This window comes from Cavia porcellus, unplaced genomic scaffold, assembly GCF_034190915.1.
Source record: "Cavia porcellus strain 051 isolate PalLab524CR breed Dunkin Hartley unplaced genomic scaffold, mCavPor4.1 scaffold_1, whole genome shotgun sequence".
NCBI lineage: Eukaryota > Metazoa > Chordata > Mammalia > Rodentia > Caviidae > Cavia > Cavia porcellus.
In genome coordinates this window covers 18941466-18964329 of record NW_026947484.1, presented here as the reverse complement: position 1 = coordinate 18964329, position 22864 = coordinate 18941466, and the positions used below count along the sequence as shown (strand labels likewise).

General features: G+C 40.0%; 1 protein-coding gene across 1 annotated transcript in view; it reads left to right on the top strand.

The window, feature by feature from the left end:
* Positions 1–9541, top strand: part of Ap1s3 (adaptor related protein complex 1 subunit sigma 3) — a 64282-nt gene extending 54741 nt beyond the window's left edge. Inside the window, exons 4-5 of the mRNA XM_013146148.3 lie at positions 3095–3232; positions 7588–9541. Coding sequence (XP_013001602.1) covers positions 3095–3232; positions 7588–7623 — 174 coding nt within the window. The 3' untranslated portion in view covers positions 7624–9541. The remainder of the gene's footprint in view (positions 1–3094; positions 3233–7587) is intronic.
* The last annotated feature ends 13323 nt before the right edge of the window (positions 9542–22864 follow it).

Below are 22864 nucleotides of genomic sequence, written 5' to 3'. Positions count from 1 at the left end.
TATCATTCAGACTTGTGCAGTGAGTGGGGGAAAAAAAGAGTTCACAAGCCGAGGACATGCCTTTTTATTATGCCACTTATCTTTGAAGGTTGTTCTTAAAAAGAAAACCTAATGGGTGGGGAAGTCCTAAGTTATTGCATCATATCCCAGTGAACAGATTTTTTCTAAGTTTTAAAATCAGCCCTGTATGTATGTATGTATATAGAAATACTTAGGAAGGAGGAGAGAGAATTGTAGCTGTACATCGCTATTTATCTACCTACATGCCTATCTGCTTATGGTTGATTTAATGCTGTTTTATAGTGACTGAAAAGATTAACTTCTGCACTGGAGTCAGATGAGCTGTTCTGAGCCGGCAATTTGTTACAACGATTCTGTTTTCATTTGTCCACATGCTTCTAGATTCAATTGGATCTGTCAACATAAACCGTGTTCCATGGCATGGAGTCTGCAGTTTATTGACCTAAATATATGGAGCAATTTGCTAAAATACTGACACCAATTTTATATAAAGTTGTAGTGTTCAGTAGGATCAGAGAATTGTCTGGAAGACCCTCAGTCCCCGCAGAATAGAAATGAAGCCCATGTGGTGGTGGACACATTCAGTGCCTCTGCAGTTGTGTCCATTGTTATTACTCTCTCCCACCTGCCAGCGACCAGTGATACAAAGGTCTTTGTAGGACTATGACAAGGTCTTTGCCCTGAGCTTAGAATTCAGGGAGTGCTAATCGATCTGTAGGTTAGTGCATACCAGAGTGCAGAAGATGGGAGAACCTAGAGGAAAGGATACAAAATGCAAATGACGCAGACAGGATGTGGAGAAGGATCACTGTGTCTAGTGACTTTTGAATTTGTCTTTAAAATGTGAGCTTGGTTTCGCCAGTGGGTAAATAAAGGAAAGGGCATGTAGGGAAACATCCCAGGAATTGCTGCAATGCACCGAGGTGGAAACTTCAACAGCAAGTTCCTGACACGTGGCTGTAGTGTGAGATGAATGCTAGCACTGGAAAGCAGAGACCAGCGCCTGGCCCGAGACTGTTGCAGTTCCTACACACGATGCTGAGAAACTAGACTTTCTCCTGAACGTATGACCTCACACAGGAGAGGAACAGGGTCAGCAGTTTAGCCAAGTGCGTGACTGATGCCTTTGAGCTGGCACAGACTCTGCTAGAGGTCATCGCGGTGGCCCCTTAGGAGGTACTGCAGGCCTGTGAACCAGAGAAGAGGAGAAGGGTTAGAGATGGATTTAGATGGTGGGGTTAGTAGGACTTATGGCCAAATATAGATGACAAGACCAAGAGACGGAGAAAATGAGATGGGCTCTGGACTGAAGTAGATCGGGCAGCTAGAAAGAGGTTGCAGTTGCAAAGCAAAAACATAAGTATGGAAGGAAAAAAGCCAGCTTGAGATCTGTTTGGTACAGTGTAATAGGAACCACGGAGTGTCCAGGTAGAGTTGTCAAAAGGGGAAAGTGCTGGGCTCGTGTCAAGGTGGAGGTCAGGGGCAGACATCTAGGTTTACTTAGCCGCCGCGTGCTGCATGCAGCCCTGAGAGCCAGTGGGAGGGTCCACGTGAGTGTGTGTGTTGCAAAGAAGATGCTGTGATGATGAGCACCAGTGTTTAAGGAGAAGATCATGGCCAGGCGGTGGCAGAGATGTGGTCTGTTCTGCTGATGGATTTGTCCCTGCACTCCATAAGTCTCAAAAGAAAGATGTTAGAGAGGGAGACAAAGCATCTGGAGAGCTTGAGAGGGAATCATCGGAGGGGGAGGAGGAGAATAGGCGTTAAACGCTAGCTACTGCTTCAGCCGCTGACCACAGGAGAAGATATTTTCAAGAAACAGACCTGTGGGCTGCTTTTCAAAGCTGCCAAGAGGTAAATGTGGGTGCTGGAGATTTCAGTGAGCCACCTGGAAGACAGCAGCTTCGGGTGGGCAGGGTGGGTGTGAAAGCAAAGGGAAAGTCAGGTGCCCGCAAGTTACTGAGGTGTAAGGGGGAGGAAGCCAGCACGGACAGCGCCTGAAGTGCTGTCTGGTTGAGGCCCTGTGAGCCTCGTCTGGGATGTGCGAGTGTGTGGCTTTGTCCTGTGCTGTCCTGCCATACCACCATCTATCAGGCTATGCCTGAAGCAGTGACCTGTGACAGTGGTTCTCGACCACTGACCACTGCCCTAGGTGTCAGCATCGTATCAGAACCTGTTAGAGGTGTGGTCTCTTGGGTCTGACCCTTTAGATACCCAGGGACAAGGTCCCAGTATGTGTTTTAAGGAGTCTGCTGATGACACTCTAAAGTTTGAGAATCACTGGCCAGTGGAGCAATTTTGAGAGAAAATAGCATGGTTGAGCTGATTTGCCTCTGAAGAGTGAACTTTTGAACGAATTTGAAAGTGCAGAGAGGAATTCCAGACCAGAGGGAAGAAGTCCCTGCAGCGTGGCTGGGGCCAGCGTTCCTCTGTGCAGAGGTCACAGGACCCAGCTGCCTTGTTCCCCTATGGTGCCTCAGATACCTTCTCGCGATATAAAACATGATTACCCAAGGTCTGGCTCTGCTTTAATAGAATGTGATTTTACTTGATTGGTTCTCGGGTTTTATTTTTCTGTCCTGAAAATAATTTCTGATATTGTTATGGTTTAGATCTAAACTGTCTCCCAGGTTGGGCTTTGGGAAGGTAGTTGGATCATGGGATGCTGTACTCATCGGTGAGTTAATCCATTGGTGAGTTCACAGCTGAATGAGCTGTTGGGAGCTGGTTGAAGGAGGAAGCTGCGTTTTTGTCCCTGGACCTTTTCTACCTCCCTGCTTCCTGGCTGTCATGAGAACAGCAGTTTTCCTTTGCTATGCTCTTCTAACACACCGTTTCTGCTGTGGAGCCAGCCATGAACTGAACCCTCTGAAACCTTGAGCTAAAATAAACCTCCCCTCTTTTAAATTGTGAATGTTGCGTATTTTAGCCCATCCATGGGAAAGTGACTGATACAGTTATTTTTAGCTCTAGCATGTTACATGGATGCAAATGTTGGATAAGATGGAAACACATGAATGTTTCTGTTGATACTTCTGCAAGTTTATCAAAACATTTGTTTTTATCCTACTAGGTCTGTGAGCTGGATATTATCTTTAATTTTGAAAAGGCGTATTTTATCCTGGATGAATTTATAATAGGTGGAGAAGTTCAGGAAACATCTAAGAAAACTGCTGTTAAAGCCATTGAAGAGTCTGACATGTTACAGGAGGTAAGTATAACTTTATATACACTGGAAAAGATGATGATGATAATGGAAAAGATGATGAGGTGATGATGGTGGTGGTGATGATGGTGATGATAACAAGTATATTAACCAACACTCAGTATTTTGTACTAGTTATAAATTCTAAGCAATTTACCTGCACTAGCTTACTGCTTTCAGCAACTCTTTTAGAAGTAGGTAGTACTGTTACCCCATTTTACAGATAAGCAAACTGACACATACAGAGATTAAATGGCCTGCTCAGTTGGACCCAGTGGTATGGGACAGAGATTTGAACCCAAGCAGTTGGGCTCCTAAGTCTTTTCTCATCCTATTTGGCCGAGCTTTTAATGTGAAGATACCTCACTGTCAAAAAATGTATCAAATGCTTAGTGCTGGTTTTTGCAAAAGTAATTTTATGAGCTGTATAAAAGGACTATCATTAAAATATCTGTGCTGCCTTGGGAAAGGAGAATAGCAGCACATAGTTATTTTATTTGCTGGGAATATTAGAGCTTTTTTATTGAAGATGGCATTTATCATTTTAATTAAAATTTCTTACACCTCCCGGGAAGCCTGTGTGTGTTCCTGTTTGCATAAATAAATTGCAAACACCAGGACTTGCTTGCAGTGGTGTAAATGGCCCTGAATCATCCTTTTGGTACTGCTCCTGACTCTGTGTGCGAGGTGTACTTAAAATGTACAGGACTTTTCTTTTAGGAGCAGCCTTGAATTTGCATTATACCTAACTGGGGAACTTAACCCACAGTAGTCCCCTATGTCCTCCGCAGCTTGCGTGTGTGTCCTGGACTCTGGGGTTCTATCTCTGCTCTGCCACTGCTGGGTGCTTCTCAGACATCAGTGCGTCTTTCCACCTTCCTGCTTTATAACAGCAAGTCAAGAGGAGGCTGAGCCTTATAAAGTGGGGGACTTGGTGTTAAAGCCATTTGTCCTGCTGTTCGGAAATGCAAAGTTAAATTAACGAAACAGTATTGGGCATGATTTCCCTGATTTGGGGCCTCTTTGAACTGATCATTTTCTCCTGCCCCTCAGGAATTCCATCCTCCTCTGAGTGAACAGGAAGCCAGGTATCTATTTGAGTGGGCCCTCCTAAGCAGCTCTGGGGGCCTATCAGAAGGCCAACACATTCATTACTAGAGGTGTTCTCCCTTAGAAATGTATTTGAACTCTGATATTTACCTGGCTCTCTCCAAATACTTCAGGAAGGAGATTTTATAAGGCACTAGAGAAATCAGTGGTTTGGAAATTCCTTAGAATCATGTTTTTTAAAATGTGTTGGTAGTTGAAGTTGTTATAATGGTATCCTCAGGTCCTTAAGGTGGGATCTCCTTGTAGGAGAAAACAGGCTTTTCACAGGTGCTCCAGTAGGTAGAGCTTCCTGTTTTGGGGTCAAGGCACCCATGATTTATATTAAAATCTATCCCTACCCCTGCACTACTGAATATAGCATATGTTAAAGAGCTTGCAATGTAGTTTCTAGTTCTACTGAAATCTGGGGAACAGATATTTCACAGGAGAGTTCTTTTGCAATTCAGCACTATTGGGGGTTCAGATCTCTGGGGAATGAGCAGGGAATGCCATGGCTGCCCTGAAATTGTTTTTGTTGAATTAACAGCACCTCCCAAATAGAGAATATGTTATGGTTTTCCTTTTGGGCCCTAGTACCTACCACAGTGAATTCAGAGAATGTTTTTGGGAGCACGTTGAAAACCTGAATGCATATGTATTCTGCTTGAGAAAGTTTAAAAGCAGTAGAAGAAAATGAGATAAGAGTATAAAGGAAAAATCAATTTATTGTCTGTTCTTTGGACCAAAGCACATGGTTTTAGTGCCTGTAGGTTAAGGAGTGACTTTGCTTTCACTTTTCAAGCAACTGTAGACTTTGAAGTAGGCCTGCACCTTTCCTTAGTCTCCATTTGATAAAAGTTTCATGGGGGAAAAAAGAAAGAAAAAGCTGGCTTCACATATTTAGTGTGAAGAAACATGGTCTCAAATCTTCAGAGGCTCACAGTGTATTCTGAGTGTAGTGCAGCTAGATGCTGGTAATAGGGGAGAAATGGCTTAATTGGTTGGGATGACTTACTTGGAAGAAAGGATCAATAGTGTGAAGATGACAGTTGTTAGAAGGAAAAAGAATTCAACAAGAAAGTACCCAAAGGTTGCAATTCCTACAATCACCAGTGGGGGCAGCCATCAGCAAATATCTTACACAATAAGCATGTTAAGGAATGCTAAGCCGTGTCTCAGCTCAAGCTGGATGATACCCCATGTTTGTGTGGATGCATGGGCACCTATTTGATGCACCCCAACACTGTTACCTTTCAAAGCATAAGCCGTGTTAACAACTAAGCCAAACCAGAATGTGGCAGAAAGTCGTCATGCATACAGTGCAGAATGTGTAAGAAATAGCACAGTGCTAGCAGAATACAGGAAACCCAAGATACATACTGCATCCTTACTGTTGGGAAAGCAAGATCAGGGATTCTTAAAATTTGCATGCATTTTTTTTTTGTCTTTTTCGTTTTTATCGGTACCAAATATCGAACTCACAACTGCCTGCTTCCAAGGCAGGCGCTTATGCCGTTGAGCTAAATCTCCAGCCCCAATTTGCATCAATTTTTAAAAAGTCTGTTCCAAACCCTTCAAGTAGCGAGTTCAAGTGGCACAAGCTCTTGACTGGCAAGTACAAGGTCCTGAGTTCAATTACTGGTACCAAAAAAAAAAAAATGCCTTACTGGTTCATGCATGGCTCAGACAGGCAATCAGTGCAGGGTTTAATGGCTGGAGTCGTCTGGTGGTATAGGATGCGTCCCCATCCAGGGCCTCTGACTTATCCAAGCTTCTCCCAGGCTGCAGAAATGGCCCGAAAATGTGCTCAGATGCTGACACAGTTAAATTTGCAAAAGTAAAATAAGTTAACTTAAAAGCTATACAATGAACATAAGATAGTAGAGAGGAGAGTCAAGCATTTAATTAATGAAAATAGATGCTATTCTGGGTTTTGTAATATTTATACTCTTTAACTATTAGTAACTTATCATTTCTGTTTTCATGCTAAATAAACTATACCTAATTGTGTTTTTATAACTTTGTGTTCCTTTTTAAAATGGCATGAGCTCTTCGCTCCACAAAGCTAGCGTGGGTTCTGTCTGGCCAGTGTGATTCCCCAGCTAAGTAATAAACATGGATGGTGTCTTTAGGAAGAAGTACAGGGAGAGGTTTTCTGTGGACCAGGGCTCATTTAGAGGGTTCAGAGCTTGAGAAGAAAGTGGGGATGACTGAATATAAGGATTTTGAACAATAGAGCCCAGGGATTCAAAACAAAGCAGCAAAAGCAGTTAGAGAGCCAGATTTTTAACCTGGTGTCCTTTAGGCAGCCTGCACAGCCAATGGTCTTAGTCTCTTTAGCCTACATGGCAGTGTTTCCTGGCAGGTTTGAAGGAATCGCCTATGCTGGTTTCCAAGCCTAGGAACACATCAAGCTTTGATTGCTAAAGGTGTTGTTGGTGGTGGAAGAAGCAGGGTGTTGCCTATGGATAACTTGCAGCCCCCTTGAGCGCTCTTATTGATTAAACCTGCAGCTATGGTGTTACACAAGCACCCAAGCCAGTCCTAGGAGGCAGTGTAAGAGAAAGCACCGTCACTGTGTAACTGTATAACTGCTTGTAATTGTACATCTTTTCGAATGTACCAACACACACACACACACACACACACTGGAAGAAAATGATAGCTTTGTGGCTTGTTAGCAAACTTGGTAACTGATGAGTAGGATAGAGAAATAATTTTTTGTATACTTTGGAGGAAAGTCTTTTCAAAACACATGCCAGAAGTTCTTCATAGTCATGATGTGTCATGACTTTTATGTCATGGCAATAAGTGTGATAGAGTTGTTCTACCCAATATAGGGAACAGTACATCAGTTACACAAGTTCACTTGAAGTTTTTCCTGGTGCATGTGCCTGGGTGTGATCTCTGTGATCACTTTGGCAGACATTTATTTTAAATCGACAGGGACACGTTGATAGCTGTTGCTTTTGCATTTCTCTTGTAAGACATTCATTTTATGACCAAGCATAGCTTTTTCTCAGTTGAAAACTATATATAGTTCCAGCCATATGATTGTATATACAAATGATACTCAAACTTTGAGCCACCTTTTTTGATTAGCATATAAATATTTATGTCCACATATGTTTTTGAAAACCTTCCTCAGGAATAGCAAAAAAACAAAACAAAAAAAACCCCCAAAAAAACCCCGAAGTATGAAAGAATGAAAAAAATTTCAAAAAAGGATGTGATTTAAGAGAGAATTGTTCTAATTCACTGTTTTCTTTCAGACAATGGAAGAATACATGAGCAAACCTACATTTTAACTGTATTGCAACTTGAAGACTCCGTGCTACATGCTGTGAACCTTGAATGAGTAATGCCCTGCATCCAGTCTTGACAGAGCCTTTAAACACCATGCCAAAAAATGACTTAAAGGGATTCTTTATTAACTAGCAAATATTAAAGTCATTTAGCGTAACATATTTATAATTGCTACTTGTCTGTATTATACTATATATGAGTGTTTACTGTGCCTCCGGTTGTTTGAAATGACAGTTGTATAACTCAGTCAACTGAGTTATATTTTATATTTTAATTCCATGTGATATTTTAAAAGCTAATTTCAAAATATTATTTGTGGTATATTTGTGTTGCATTTGATCTTTTACTGACGGTTCGAAAACCTTTGGGTAACCCATGATATTGAGTGTAAAATATACCTTATATCATTATTACCTTTCCTAGATGTTTAGTTTTCTAAGTTGTATATGAATTGAAAGTTATGTTAATGTTCAGAGTTCATAGGTAAGGAGAGACAATTTTAATATACTTAGTAATACTGTAATCCCGGCCAGATACAGTGTATCTGATGTTTATGTCTTGAATTCATTTATTTTTGTCAGGGTTGGAATTAAGGCAGATAACCAAAGAGAGTATAGAATTTAATACAAGTTTTTGATGCCTTAGAAGCTGCTGTGTAGGCTGAGGTTTTAATTTTGACTTTTAACTAATATAAGGGACATTTTGATAAATTTAAGTTTTCTACAAACTGCACATTTAGGTCTCAGAAGATTTGGAGATACCCTGTCTGTGATATCCCTTATTATCAAAATAGTATGATAGTGTTTGATTACAATAGCAATAATTATCATTGCTACTGCTATTGTAAAAGTCTCTTAATATTCCAACAACTCCTATCCACTTGAGAAATTTTGTTTCAAATTTTTTCTGTCAGTTGGCTATCACTGCAGCATACATGGTAGATTCCTTTCCTCTCTTTTTCCTCTCCTTCCCTCTGAAGAAATTATTTGCTGCTGACCATTATTATTGTGACTATGTCACCTTCATGCTTTCTGGAATGAAAATACTACTTGACTGGTACTAAATGTGAAGAGACATGTGTTGGGGAAACAGCCCAGTGTATTTTGTCTTGGTGCCTATCTCTGACCTTTTCCTGCTCACGTTCGACGATAGCTTCAAGGTCTGTGTCACTCAGAGTGCAGGGTTAGGGACCCTGTAGTGCTTTTCCCATGACAAGTATGTGCTTGCTCCTGGTTTCCTTGGGTGACCCCTTGTGGGAGACCTTAGAGAACACAGTGGAAAATTGTTTTTGGTTCAACTGAGCAAATAAGTTTGGGAGAAATTAGCAAGACCAGAACAGAAGAAAAGGGTAACAAGTTAACCCATTCTTCAATAAAACCATTTCTTAAAAAAAACTAATTCACATTACTATATGAAGTAGTCATTTGGCTTTTAATACCTGATATTTCTTCAAGGTGATGATAAATTAAAATTATGAATGAGCTTAAAGTTTATCATTTTGATCATTTTGTTTAGGAGCTCTTCAGTTTTGTGCTTTAATGTTTTAAAAAAATATGATAATCCTTTTCAAAACAATTTTGTAAAGATAGACTTTAGTTTTTCTGGCTCCTTTTCACTATTTTTGTGTGAAAGTATCTCGAGCCTCAAAATACACCACATATAATCTGAATAATTCTATATTTAACACTGCCAGGCTGCACACAGGGTTTCTCAGGCTTCCTGTCAGGATCACGCACAGAAAATGGTTATACCTATGTGGCACACTGGGGTAAAGTTAAGGGACCAGGACATGTCTCATATGGGTGTTGGTAAAAATAATCATTGTTTTCTTTATATAACAAAAGCACCGAAGAACAGGAAAGACAATAGATATTCAATTTGTATAAAACTTCCAAATAAAATGTTTTTTAAATTTTTAAAGAGGATTCTGAGTGTGCTTTCAGGAATATATTTATTTTTTGTCAGTTTTTAATGCTTGAAATTGCTACCTGTCCTTCTTGGCCAAAGTCCTTTGAATATGCACTCTTCATTTTGTGTTACTTGCTATTAAGGAGAAACTGCACAAGTACGTGACGGCAAATAAGCGACTATTTATTGCTTTTGTTCCTGTTGATTCTCACCATTCACCTGCATTTTGATAATCTGCTTTATGTGCAATTAAGGAAGTGATCATTGTTTAAAACTAATAACTATTCTTTTTCTTTCAACAACAAGTATAGAGTTGAATATCTTTTTTTTGATAAAGCCAATAGGTCCCCCCCTTATTGAGTCTCCTAAAATAATGATAATAATTTTTATCAAGTATACTGTGCTTCAAAATCTAATAATTCTTTAGGATCCATATTATAATACCCATGAAACATTATTGGTGAACTGTATTTAATTTCACTTTCCTGAGGTTTGATCAATAAACTGTATTAGTAAGTGTTACATGTATTTTTCCACATGATGTCTGCCTACTTTGATGAAGTGCGTACATTCAGGTGCCCTGGCACACAAGGAAAGCATGGAGGTAGCAAGAAAAAGGCTGGAGAAAAAAGGGACAGTCAGCCTACCTCAGACCCTGCTTTCCTGGCTAGATCTGAGGCATAAGGGAACCAAGGAGAGAAATGGACCAAAGGGAGCAACCTGCCTGGGAGCCAGTTTTCTGGGTCTAGAGCTGTGTCCTCTGTTAGACGTTAGTTAGCCCAGGACCAGGATGCCCACATCTAAACACAGTGGGAAAAAGTAACTCAGTAACAGCTTACATACCGCACGCCTCTGGGCATGCACCCGGTGGTCTTCTGCAGCTATGACCAGCCCCAACCCTAATTACCCTGTTATTAACTATGCAGATTCAATATTCTGCCCCTTTCCCCCAGGGCTTTGACCTCCATGACATTTCCTCCAAGGGCTATCAAAGGTCAGAAACTCCACAGCATGATGAGAGGCTGAGCTAAGGTGTTCATTTGCACCTTAAATCCTAAGGCTTAAAAGCATCAGTACCCAAACCCCTCAGTGCCATGAGCTCTTCTCACTGGCTTGCTGTATGTATCTTGTCTCTTCCAAATAAATCTTTGATCCTGCTCCTACTCATAGCTGTCCTGTTTGGTGCTTTTTGAGAACATCGAGAACCTGGACAAGTCCCCCAACCCAGTAACAGAATGACTATTTTCCAATAATAGGTAAAGAATGGCCCATTATATTTTTTAAAAAAATAATTAACTCTTAAACTCTTAACAAAATTCTGTCCATTCAAGCCATGTGTTTTCATATGAAACAATAGTAATCTATTTGTCATATAGCACTAAAGCCAGAAAGATCTGTGACACCTAAGGCTTTATTAGGCTCATCTTTGATGGGACCAGGAGACGTGCAGTTCAGGCCCACAGACTCACTACTGGTAAATTTTTCCTTTTGTTGGACTCACACAGGAACGGAGTCTCAGGCTCTGCTCGGATCTGAACATTGCTATGCAACGTGCGCACTCTCCATCATTTCAGTGTTCATTTACTGTTTTGTTTCCTACTTCTTTTTGCAACTTTACTGCATAAAACATGTTCTAAATATTTCTCTTGCAGGATTATCATTTACTAACATTTACTAACAATTCATCTGAGAGGATACATTTATGATTTAACTGTTATGTTCCCATCTTTGACTGACCTTTATTTATCTATGAATATGATTCAAATGTGTTATCTCTTCTTTCACCTTTGGCAAATGTTGAGAATTTCCGAGTGAGCTGGTTAAGACAAGCAGTCCTGCGATTGTGTTATGTGGGCTTTTCCAGTCCTTAGCCTGACCTCATCACTAGATTCACAAATGATACCTAAGGTGGTTCTAACTTAAAAAATTTCTCTTCTAGTTTTATTATTCTACATAAAGTGTTAACTTTCTTTCTTTCTTTCTTTCTTTCTTTCTTTCTTTCTTTCTTTCTTTTTTTTTTTTTTTTTGGAGACAGGATCTCACTGTATATTTCAGGCTGGCCTTGAACTCACCCAGGCTGGCCTCAAATTCTCAGCAGTCTTCCTGCCTCATCCTTCCAAGTACTGTGATTATAGGCATGCACCACCACACCTGGCTTCATTTTTTTAATATAACATTTTCAAGTAAATTCTATAAGATATTTAGGCTAAAGAGAGGGAAGCATTATAAAGAACTTGGTTCCAAATGTAAGAAAGTCCTCTACTATATCAAAAGTAACTTAAACTTTGCTATTAGTTTTGTTGTTGGTGTCTACTGAATTTTTTTTTTTTTATCGGTACTGGGGATTGAACTCACGACTACCTGCTTGCAAAGCAGGTGCTTATGCCGCTGAGCTAAATCCCCAGCCCCGTCTATTGAATTTTTGAAAGCTTCAGTTTCAGGTTTTTTTCATTATGGTGAGAAAATATCTACAAAATTTAAGACTATCTAAATGTAAAGAACTAAAGAAGTTGTAAACATGTGGTAGAAATTAAGATAATTTATTTTGGTGATTTGCATTTATATGGTATAAAATACAATGTAAAATTAAAGTGCAATAATTATTTTGAAAATTAGTGCAGTTAAAAAATGGAGGTTTTAGAGGACCAGGAGTATACTTCAGTGGCACTGGCATGCCTGGCAAGTACAAGGTCTTGAGTACAATGCCTGGCTCAAAGAAAATTGGAAGTTTCGAAATTTTAATTTTTACTAACTAAAATAATCTTTACCAAAACCTTAATATTACTTTTACTTATGCAGAATTAAATGCATTTTGGAAAACCTATTATCTATAATTAATTGATTTAATTAAATGATTTTCATTGTTAGGAAAAAGCATTATTTTATTTTTGGAAACAGTGTAAAATGAAATTTTATCATGAGTCAGATTTTGACTAACTAAAAACCAAAGCAAAACTGATAGATAAAAGATTAAGTAAAAAAGACATATTAATGAGAAAAATGAACAGAATTAATTATATATTTTATTTGAAAAATCTAATCTCATATGATAGTAATAATAACCATAACATTTTTATACAATTATTTGAAAAACTTATTAAACTATAGAAACAGAACAAATGAAGTTGGGAGAACACAAGTAATTTAAATATACACAAAGTACCTCAAGAATGATAAGACATAAGATAAAAATCAGATGAGCTGATTTTTGGGGGGGGCTGGATCTTGCTATATAATGCTAACTCACTTGCTATGTAGCCTTGGCTGGCCTCAACCTCATGGTGATGCTCCTGCTTCAGCCTCCCAAGTGCTGGGATTACAGGCATGTGCCAATGCACCCAGTTCAAATAGGCTGATTATAAAAGGAATTACTTTGAATGAGAATGTTTCTCTCTCTCTCTCTCTCTCTCTCTCTCTCTCTCTCTCTCTCTCTCTCTCTGGTACCAAGGATCAAACTTACAGCATTGCGCTTGCCAGGTAAGTGCTTGTGTCACTGAGCTAAATCCCCGGCCTTTGAGTAAGAAATTTATTCTAGCCTTTTATCAGTGATTCTATACTGTATTCAAAATCCTGTAACCCAAAATACATAATGACTAAACTCAGAAATTTTTCTGAGGCAGCCATGCAAATACTATAAAAATATAATTTCAGTGCTTATGAAGTTTCAAGTCAATACAAATAGCTTCATTTCTTCTTATCTATATGATTGTCGGCAACCAATCTCAGATCCAACTGGTGGGTCATAATTTAGATGTTTGGAGCCATTTGGCTATATATCCTATTCGTAATTAGCTTGAGCATCACAGTACATTAGAACCAGAGCACAATTGACTGGAACTTACTCTGTCCTGTTGCCACTGATGATGCTCATGGACTTGCTCCTTGGAATGGGCAGGCTGTCAGACAGGATCGGCAAGGCCAGCTGGTCCAAAGCCCTCATTATAGAGCAGAGGGCAGAAAATCCTCTTTATGTTTCATTAACATTCTATCTTTGATTGTGTCTCAGTGCCAATCATTTATTTAATTAAAGCTTGTCTTGATCAAAGGTGTTACTCCATGAAGGTATTTGATGAGCCTGTTTTCTGGTATGAAATACCAGAAAGTGATACTCAAAGCATGAGTTTTTAGTCTTAAATGATACATGTGAGGTATATTGAGTGCAATGTAAATGAATGGAGACAGTAACACAGTAGAAAAGAGAACGAATCCTGGAATATGGGCAAAGGATGAGTTACCAAGCTTGTGTTGCTGACTCTTACAGATGGAACATGTCACATGTTTCAGAGGAAAGGAGAGGACAGAGGAACATGTGTTTTACTGGAGTTGAATTCATAGTCCGGAAAAATGGCTGTTGCAATATTTGGCTAAGGCTTGGCATTTCAACTTCATTTAGGCATAACTAGCAAGAGAGACCTTTGAATTTGTTTCTGAGCTGAGAATCAGTGTTACATGACAGCAAAGGCTGCTTGAGAGATGAGGCGGTGCCTGATGCTCATTTCCCAGCTCACTTCCTGCTTCCTCTAGAGGCATCATCGGGACTCCATTCCCAACCTCTTGGAGTTTATTTTACTTGTGGCAGAATGAAGAGCAGTGAAAGTCGAACTAACATCTGCCCCTTTGCAACTCTGGTTCATAAAACTCTCCTGGTAGCTCTCTATTCTGGTATCTTTTTTAATTCAAAGAAAAGGTCCCCCAGAATACAGGGAAGGCAGAGCCTTGAGGTGGAAGGACTCTAAAAGGAGGCCAGTCAGGAAAGCCACACCGAACTATTATGTGTGATAGAATCACATTTCTGTTGTGTGAAGTTCCTGAACTCCTGGGTGGATTTTGTTTTTTGTAGCAGGAAGCCACAGTGGGATAGCATTGGCAAGACCATGGAATCAACTTTATTTTTAGGAAAAGGAAAGAGAGCTTCCATTTCTTGAAAACAGTTAGTCCTTTAAAGCAACTAATTCTATGAAAGAGGGTGGACAATAGATATAATTATGTGAAAGCAACTAATTATATGAAAGGGTAGACAATAAATATAATTGAGGGTGTTACAGAAAAACCCTGGACTGAAAGGAAAATGCTCCACACCACGATTTATTACACTGGCAGGCTGGCGGGCATCAATCCCAAATCACCAGCCCCAGGTCACCTTAGAGTTTAGTGTGAATACATTTTGCAAGCAGGAAGTACAAGGCTGATAGCAGGTTATTTCATGAATTAAGTCATATGTTGCCAAGCAGGCTTGTTCTAAACAGGTTTACTGATAAAGAAATTATCATAAAGTGTGAACATCCTGAGAGGGAGGAGGGTTTGAACCAAGCAAGGAGAGTTAAATGCATCTTCCCCTGCGCCAGTCTGTCCCAGACATGAAATCCTTGAAACAAGTTGGAAAAACCACATATATTTTTTCTTGGTTGGAAATCACAGACATGACAGCTGGGTGCAGTCAGGATGACCTAGCACGATCTGGAAGGAGCAGCTGCATGCAGGTAGTCAAGGCTAACTGAGCTGGGCAAGCTAACTGTGTGACAGGCAGCGTGAGTGTGGTCACAGGCCACTAATTGATTTTTAACTTCAGCTATTAAATGTCTAGAAGTTTGTTATTCTATAACTTTGCCCTTAATGAGAGTAGGCTACAAAGAAGTAGATACCAAAATGTAAACGCAGGGAGATTATTATATCATTCATGTGTCATACAAGTTTTGTAGCGAACCAAATTGAATCCCACAGCTCACTCTGAGCTAGGAGACAGGTGTTATTTATTTATTTTTTGTGGTCCATACTGTATATATAAAATATTGTATGTTTCATATAAAAATTAAATTTTAGTGTTGTTCTCCTTCCCTTGGAAAAGCATAAGAACTGGCAACACTGGGCCTGTGTTTCTGCATGGAGCTGGAGGTCCTGCAGTACTGTCCACTCTGCCTGTCTATGTAACTGATTTTATTGATTTACACACTAGCCTAGCTCTGGACCAGTTCCATTTGACACCATGCTGACTTTGTACCCTGATTCTGTGTTTGGTGAAGCGGCCCTTTTGTCTGCCTTTTGAGACTTTTTGATCAGACTACTTTTGAATTTTTAACTTGTATATTCCATGTCCTTTCACATTTCTTCCAGTTTGATGTATGCCTCTTCTTGGATGCAGCTTCTTTAGCATATTCTTTTTTTTTTTTTTTGTCTTTTTCATTTTTATCGGTACCAGGGATTGAACTCACGACTGCCTGCTTGCAAGGCAGGTGCTTATGCCGCTGAGCTAAATCCCCAGCCTAGCATATTCTTTTTACTTGAGTTTTTTGCTCTTCTATACCCAGAGTCTTACATAGCCAACTCAGATGCCACTTCTGAATCCTCTCTTATTCTATCCTTCTGTGAAAGCCCTTTGCATTACATTTATGTCTGTTGGGGTACTTATCACTTTGAATGATATGACAGTTAAACATGTGTCTTCTTGCATTTTGATATGAAAGAATCCATGATGAGCAGGGTACATGTGTGTGTGTGTGTGTGTGTGTGTGTGTGTGTGTGTGAGAGAGAGAGACTTTTTAAATATTTTAAGTGATATTGTATACACTGACACAACAACTAATAGCTATCAGTGTGGAATCTGAAAATCTTCCCCTTAAACAGGTCTTTTTCTTAATACTCCCCAGCTGGGATATCTTTGAAGAATGCCAAGAAGTTCATAAAATCAGAAAACAGTCTCTTCATTCCCAAGAACATCACCAGAATAGTTTATTTTTGGCCCAAAGGATTATATTATATTGTATCTTATATTGTCTTGAGTTCAGAAATAGCATTAAAAGATGTTTCCAAAGCATGATAGGATCCCCAAACTTCAGTGGACACTGTTGCTCAAGAGCTTTTCTATTTTGTCTTTTTCTGGGTTCTCAATGTCTGTATCAGTGCTGAGCACACAGTAAGATACTAGTGAGTGTCTGTGGAATGAAAACTGACAACTGAAAAACTATACCTAACGTAGCGATTGCGTGTTACTGTGATAAAGTGATCAAAATCAAAATTGAGCACTTAGAGGTGACAGAAGGAAGCCAGTTAGGACCTAAAACTAAAGTACCATGTTTCTATGCCAGCCTTAATTCAATGCCATTTATGCAAAGCCATTCACCATGTAGCAAACCTTCATTGATTCTGGCCAGTGTGATGGAGGAGGATCCAATGGATTGCTGATGTGGTTGACAGAGAGGAAAAGCCACTAAAAAATCATAATTCCTATGTATCCAAAGACAAGAAGTTTTTGTATTTTTAACTGTGTCAATAGATTATAACGTTAGCTCATGATTGTTATAGGGAACCACTTTTTTCAGAATGGACCTCCTTTTGATTATTATGTTTTTCAATTCATGGAGAAGAAAGCAGTGTGTTCTAATTGCTCTGCATCTCTTCAATTTTCTTTTTGTTTCCTGCTACAAAAACATGTTGACTTTCTTTGATGATACCATGGGAGAGCTGCACAGATGCAATTGATATGCAAACAAAGCTTAGAAGGACACATTTGTAAACCGAAGGGGAAAAATATCTCTCAAAGCTCGACTGTAGCTGAAGGTGGAAGATGCCACAGGAATGATTGACTGCCAATTATACTGCACAGTGGATCAAGCTGAGCTATTACTCTATGGGACAGAGAAGGCAGTTCCGTGTTTAAACATTTTTTTGAGCAGGTGAGGAAGGACAGACAGTAGTAAAAGAGAATATTTCATGTTGATAAATGTAGATTCCCATTTATTGGATTCCCAATATTCGATGGAAACACTGCAGAACAGAATTTAGCAGTTATAAAGGAGAGCCAAATTAAGACATTTATAGTGACTTCCCTCTTGACAATTAGGTTTTAGTGATAAAGATGAATTAATGATAGGCTGTAGAAAATTAGAAAATTAGGGTCAGTGATAAAGAGTCCATGTGATAACCAAGTGTTTCCTTTAAAAATATGGGACTGGCATTTTCTTCTTTTGCTTCACTAGCAATTGTTATGCACAAGTTAAATTTTTAAAAATAATACAAAACAGAAAATTCATGGGAAAATCCCAGTGGTCTCTCTCTTGCTTTGTTGCTCTGAGGAAAAGCAGGAATTTCCAGCCTGGACTCTCTCACACTTCCTCCCTGTGGCCAGCCTGCCCTCCACTAGGGCTTCCCAACGGTAAGCTGTGGTGGGTGGGAACAAGAAAAGCACACAGACTAAGCAGGCCTGAAGGTGTTGGTCCTCTGACTCCTGGGGCGGGAGGCGTCTTCCTTTACCAAAGGAAACGTGCTAGATAGGGTTGTTTCTGGTGGGTGCCATGATGTAAAAGGGTTGAGGTGATCTGTCTTATAAAACTACCTTGAATAATTAGCTTGGCAAACTTCTGCTGGTAGAGAAATTTAGAACAGTGACTTTATTGGTATGATGAGTCAGAAATCTGGACACACCAAGGTGCTGTGTCTCTAATGCATGGAATGTCTTACCTGATTTCCTCCTGCCTTGGGATTGCCCTGATAACCACTGACCTGGTAACTGGTCACCATAGCCCAGCTCAATGCCAGCTTCCTGTGAAACCATTCCCATGGGTCCCTTAGCTGGCATGAATGGATTTTACTGGATATGGCAGAAGCAGAGAAACTATGGTTCAAATAAATCTGAACTTGCGCCAACAGTGAGCTGTCTCTTCCTCAAAACTGTGAGCCTCTACCAGACAGAGGCTGTGAACCTCGTATTGTATTCCAGTGAATTACTTAATGTTTGGCACATAGGTATGTCATGCCCTCATACTTCAGGTAGAATGAAGTTCATATAGATCATAGTCATGGGGATCCCATCCACCACATCACCCCGACACACTTGAGTAGAGTCCGGTTCCATTTTGTCTTTTTATAGTCCTGGATATTATTGATATGCCGCTTGAGATATGTCATTTTTTTGAAGGCAACATATACAGGAAAGGGTTAACTTAGCAGAGCTGTGTTGCTCAAAGCTCACACATTCCAAACAAAATCCTGCTTCTCAAGTGGATGGCTCTTCAGGCTTCACTTCTGAGTCCGTGGATCTTCTGTCTGATAAGGTGTTCTTGCATGCCAGAGGCCTGGGGCCAGGTTGTACCAGTGTGACCAGATGTTTATTCTACTCATATGATTTCCTGTGAACATTGGCTTTTACTTTGAGTGGAAGGCTGGAGTCAAGGTCACACAAGACTCTCAAAAAAGCTGGATCCCGCATCACTGTTGGTAGACTGAGTATATCTGTAACAGAAAATGACCCCCTAGCCAGGATACTTCAGTTTCTTAGTTGCCCGGGTAATATTTCCTGTTCCAGTAGCTTCTAGTCTTTCAGAGGCTGGTCACTGTAATGCTCATTGTATAACCAATCCCCAATTGACAAGCTATTCTGCCTCTGCACTTCCTGCTCACTTATCCCATATAAGCCCTAGAACACTAATATTTTGGGAGTGATTCCGATCAGTGCCTATTTACACAAATAAATCTGCCTCCAAATCCTGGGTGTCATTTTGGTGTTCCTAGGATGTTCCTAGCTGTTGCACATCCAATGGCACATCACTGAGGAGAGACAGTCCAGCACTTTGGTTTCTCTTAGATTTCATCTCCCGTGTCTTACATCTTTGGTGATTCTGGGTGTCTACCCTTTCACTGAAAGCAACTGTAATCGTGACAGTGCTACCTTTGGAGTTCTGTGAGTCTTAGTGAGCTTGAAAGTCGTCTTGGGGATCCCACAACCAACCCAATTCAGGTGCTATTATTCAAGAACATAGTATGTGAAATCAAACAACAAGGAGAAAACAGTCATTGGGCGGCAGATGTAGCTCAGTGGCACACTGCCTGCCTGGCAAGAGCAAGGTCCTGAGTTCAATTCCTGGTACTAAACAAACAAAAAGAAAGGGGTCATTGAGGGAAGTGAGGGCAGGTGATTGGGGGTGGAGTTGGTGGGTTCTGGGAGAAGGTGGGGCTTCCCAATTTTACTGTGATTATGTAGGAAGGGCCAGACTTGACACAATGGTTTTAAGACTCAACTGATATTTGAAGTTAGTATATTACAGGCCTTGTTTCCCAGGAGCTTTGTTAAGGCTGACTCTGGACTTCCGGGAGAACATGGCGGACAGATAACAGCAACTACCAGAGGCTCTCTGAAAAACTAGGCTCAGAAGCCAGGTATGGTGCGGACTAAAGAGACATAAGCAGGTGGAGTTATGCTCTGCTGACTCAGGAACGAACTCGGCTGAGAGAAACCAATTTGGAATGCAGTACTGGTGCTAAAACAGGAACAGAAAAGTCTCGCTGCTGAGGCTGGACCCTGTGCCATTGGAAGCCACGATTTGGGTTTCCCGCTGCGTGGTGGCTGGCTGCCTCTACATCGGCTAGGCAAGAAGAGAGACGCGCGGAAGCTCTGAGAACAGGAGTTTGCGAATGGAGTCGAAAACAGGACGGGCAGGGAGGCATGTTCTGACTTGTGGCGAGGTGAGTGAGAGAAACTGACACTCCACCACAGTTTGACTCCAGCGGACTTTCTGGGCCCGAGCAGTCCTGTGGGAGCAGGGCACGGTGGCGACTCCAGCCACACATTCCCCTCTCGGGCGGGATTGGTGAAAAGTGCCAGGCCTGCGTGACACTGCTGGTGGATACCATAGGCTGGCCCAACCCAGATCCCAGAGCCTGACGGAGGCCAGGAGGGGCGGGCCCCCGCGTAGGCTGCCTGGTGCGCAGCGGTGAGTGGGAACACCTAACCGGCGCAATTCGATCAGGCTGTGGCTGACAGGGAGAGAAGCTGGGCCTCTCATATAAGCTTGCATATATAAGGAACAGAGAATATGGGAAGAGGCAGCAACAAGAAAGGCTCCTCGGCCCCCAATTCTGAGAAACAGGCAATAGTGGACACCGCACCAATACACATAAAGCACCATATAGAGAGCCTCATAGAACAATTCAGGAATGAAGTTATCAATGACCTGAAGCTAGAAGTATGCAAAATAGTTAGAGAAATGCTAAGCCCCACCCAAGAAAAAACAGATGGTGGAATGGAAGAACAGAAAAAGAGGGGAGAATTGCTTGATGGAGAAAACACAGGGAAAGCATAGAATACATGAAGCAGGTTCAAAGGGACTACCAAGAAACTAAGAAGTCTATCAAAGACTGGCATAACAGCTTGAAAGAAACTAAGGACAGACTATCTGAACTGGAGGGCAGAATTGTAATATGGGAGAATGAAATGAAAAACTTCTTAAAAATAACAAAGAAACAAACAGCAATAATACAAAGACAAGAAGATGATAAGAGGATCCATAACTTAAGGATTAAGAACATAAAAGAAGAAGTAGGGACACAAACAAATGAACTACAAAAGCTACTCACAGAAATAATCCAGGAGAATTTTCCTAATTTAGCAAAAGGTAAAGATACTCAGATGTATGAGGCATACAGGACCCCAGCTACCTACAACCCAAACAGAACAACACCCAGGCATATAATAATAAAAATTCCAGAAATTCAATACAAGAACAGAATATTAAAAGCTGTCAGAGACAAGAAACAGACCACTTACAAGGGAACACCCATCAGAATTACAGCAGATTTCTCTGCACAAACCATCAAATCACGAAGAGCGTGGGGGGAAATAATTCAAGCTTTGAAAGATAATAATCTCCAGCCAAGATTGAGATATCCTGCACAACTGTCCCTGGAAATTGATGGAAAAACAAGGTGCTTCCAGGATAAAGAGGAACTGGGGGAATTTGCAACCACCAATTCAACTCTACAGAGAGTATTGCAGGATATTCTAAAAAAAAAATACAAAGAATACAGAAATAGTGGAGGCCACAACTAATGGAGCAGAGAACAAAGTGAAGAAGACAAACTGACAGCTACTGACAGAATAAGAGCTCAACAGAAATGAGGCAGAGAAGATTGAATGATAGGAACAGCTATTTTGGAGAAAATGACATCTTAATACTGATTTAGTATCATCTTGTTTTGAAGTCTCATCTAGCTTTTGTCCTTCTGTCTCCAGTGGTCCAAATAGGTTGTATCTTACTGGATTTTATTATGTACGATAGTATAAGCAAAAACCTTTTAAAGACAAGGAGATTATACAGAAACCATTATTCATTTTCTGTTAGTCAATTCTAAATACTCTGTAATGCTGTCATTCTCTTAAATGGTTTTACATTGTTTTGATATACTTAATGCTACAGTATACGAAGTTGTACTCAAGGATTTCAAGGAAAGAGACAATATGGTAACTACTTTTAGGTCAGGATTATCTGGTGGTGAAACACTATTCTGCTTAAATGGTTATGTTTTGATCTGTGCTGTTTCGATGTTATGCCCTCTTTTATCTCAATCTCCACTCCATTATTTACTTTTTTAATACTTTTTTAAAATTTTTATCCTTTTAATTAAAGGAAAAAAATAGCAGGATATATTATAGTAACCCACTTTGACTTTCCATTAACTCGATTTAAAGCCCTGTATTACTCTCACCATCTGGTTTTTAACTGATATTCCCCTATTCTGGTTTGCTGGATAGTATCAGGTTCGAAAATTTAGGCATCAGCTGTGAAGATAATGAGATTCATTATAACGCCCATTCTCGTTGACTTTTATCTACTTTTGAAGACCTACAATGTCTCCAATGGTTTGGTTTTGTCGGTTTTGTTCTTTACTGTTTTGTTCAATTGTATTATAACTAATGGTATAGGCAATTCTATTAGAGATAGCGGGAGGCATTATGGTAACCATTGTTGATCACCTTGTATTATGTTTTCACATTATCTATTATGTCCACCCTTTTGACTTGACCGATTCTGTTCTGTTATGTCACATTTGGGTTTACTCTCTTCCAAAAAAGTAATAAGAACCATGAGAGCAATGAAACCCAAAATGTGTAATAGTCATTGTACAAAAGAGAGGAAAAGAAAGTGCTCTAAACTATATAACTGCATGTATATTTAAGTGTATAAGATAGAATATGATATCACAGAATTTTATTGGATCATTGAACAGAACTGTTTGCAGTATCATTGATGGAATGTCCACTTTACAAGCTTTAATTTTGTGACTTGAACAGTTATTTCTAAGATGACAGTATGTAATCAATTAACTAGTGATTTCCTACTGTTCATTTTTTTTCTGCAAATCTGTATAACTTGTACCCTTTCTCTGCTTTTTTTTTTCTTTTCTCCTTAAATAAAATTTAAAAAAATAAAAAAATAAAAAAAAAAAAAGGCTGACTCTGAAGAGTGGACCAGGTATGACCTGCTGACTGTCTCAACCCCCAAGGCCAGGTGACTCACTTTATAGATTCCTTTTTACAAAATACAGAACTTAGCATGTGGAATTTCT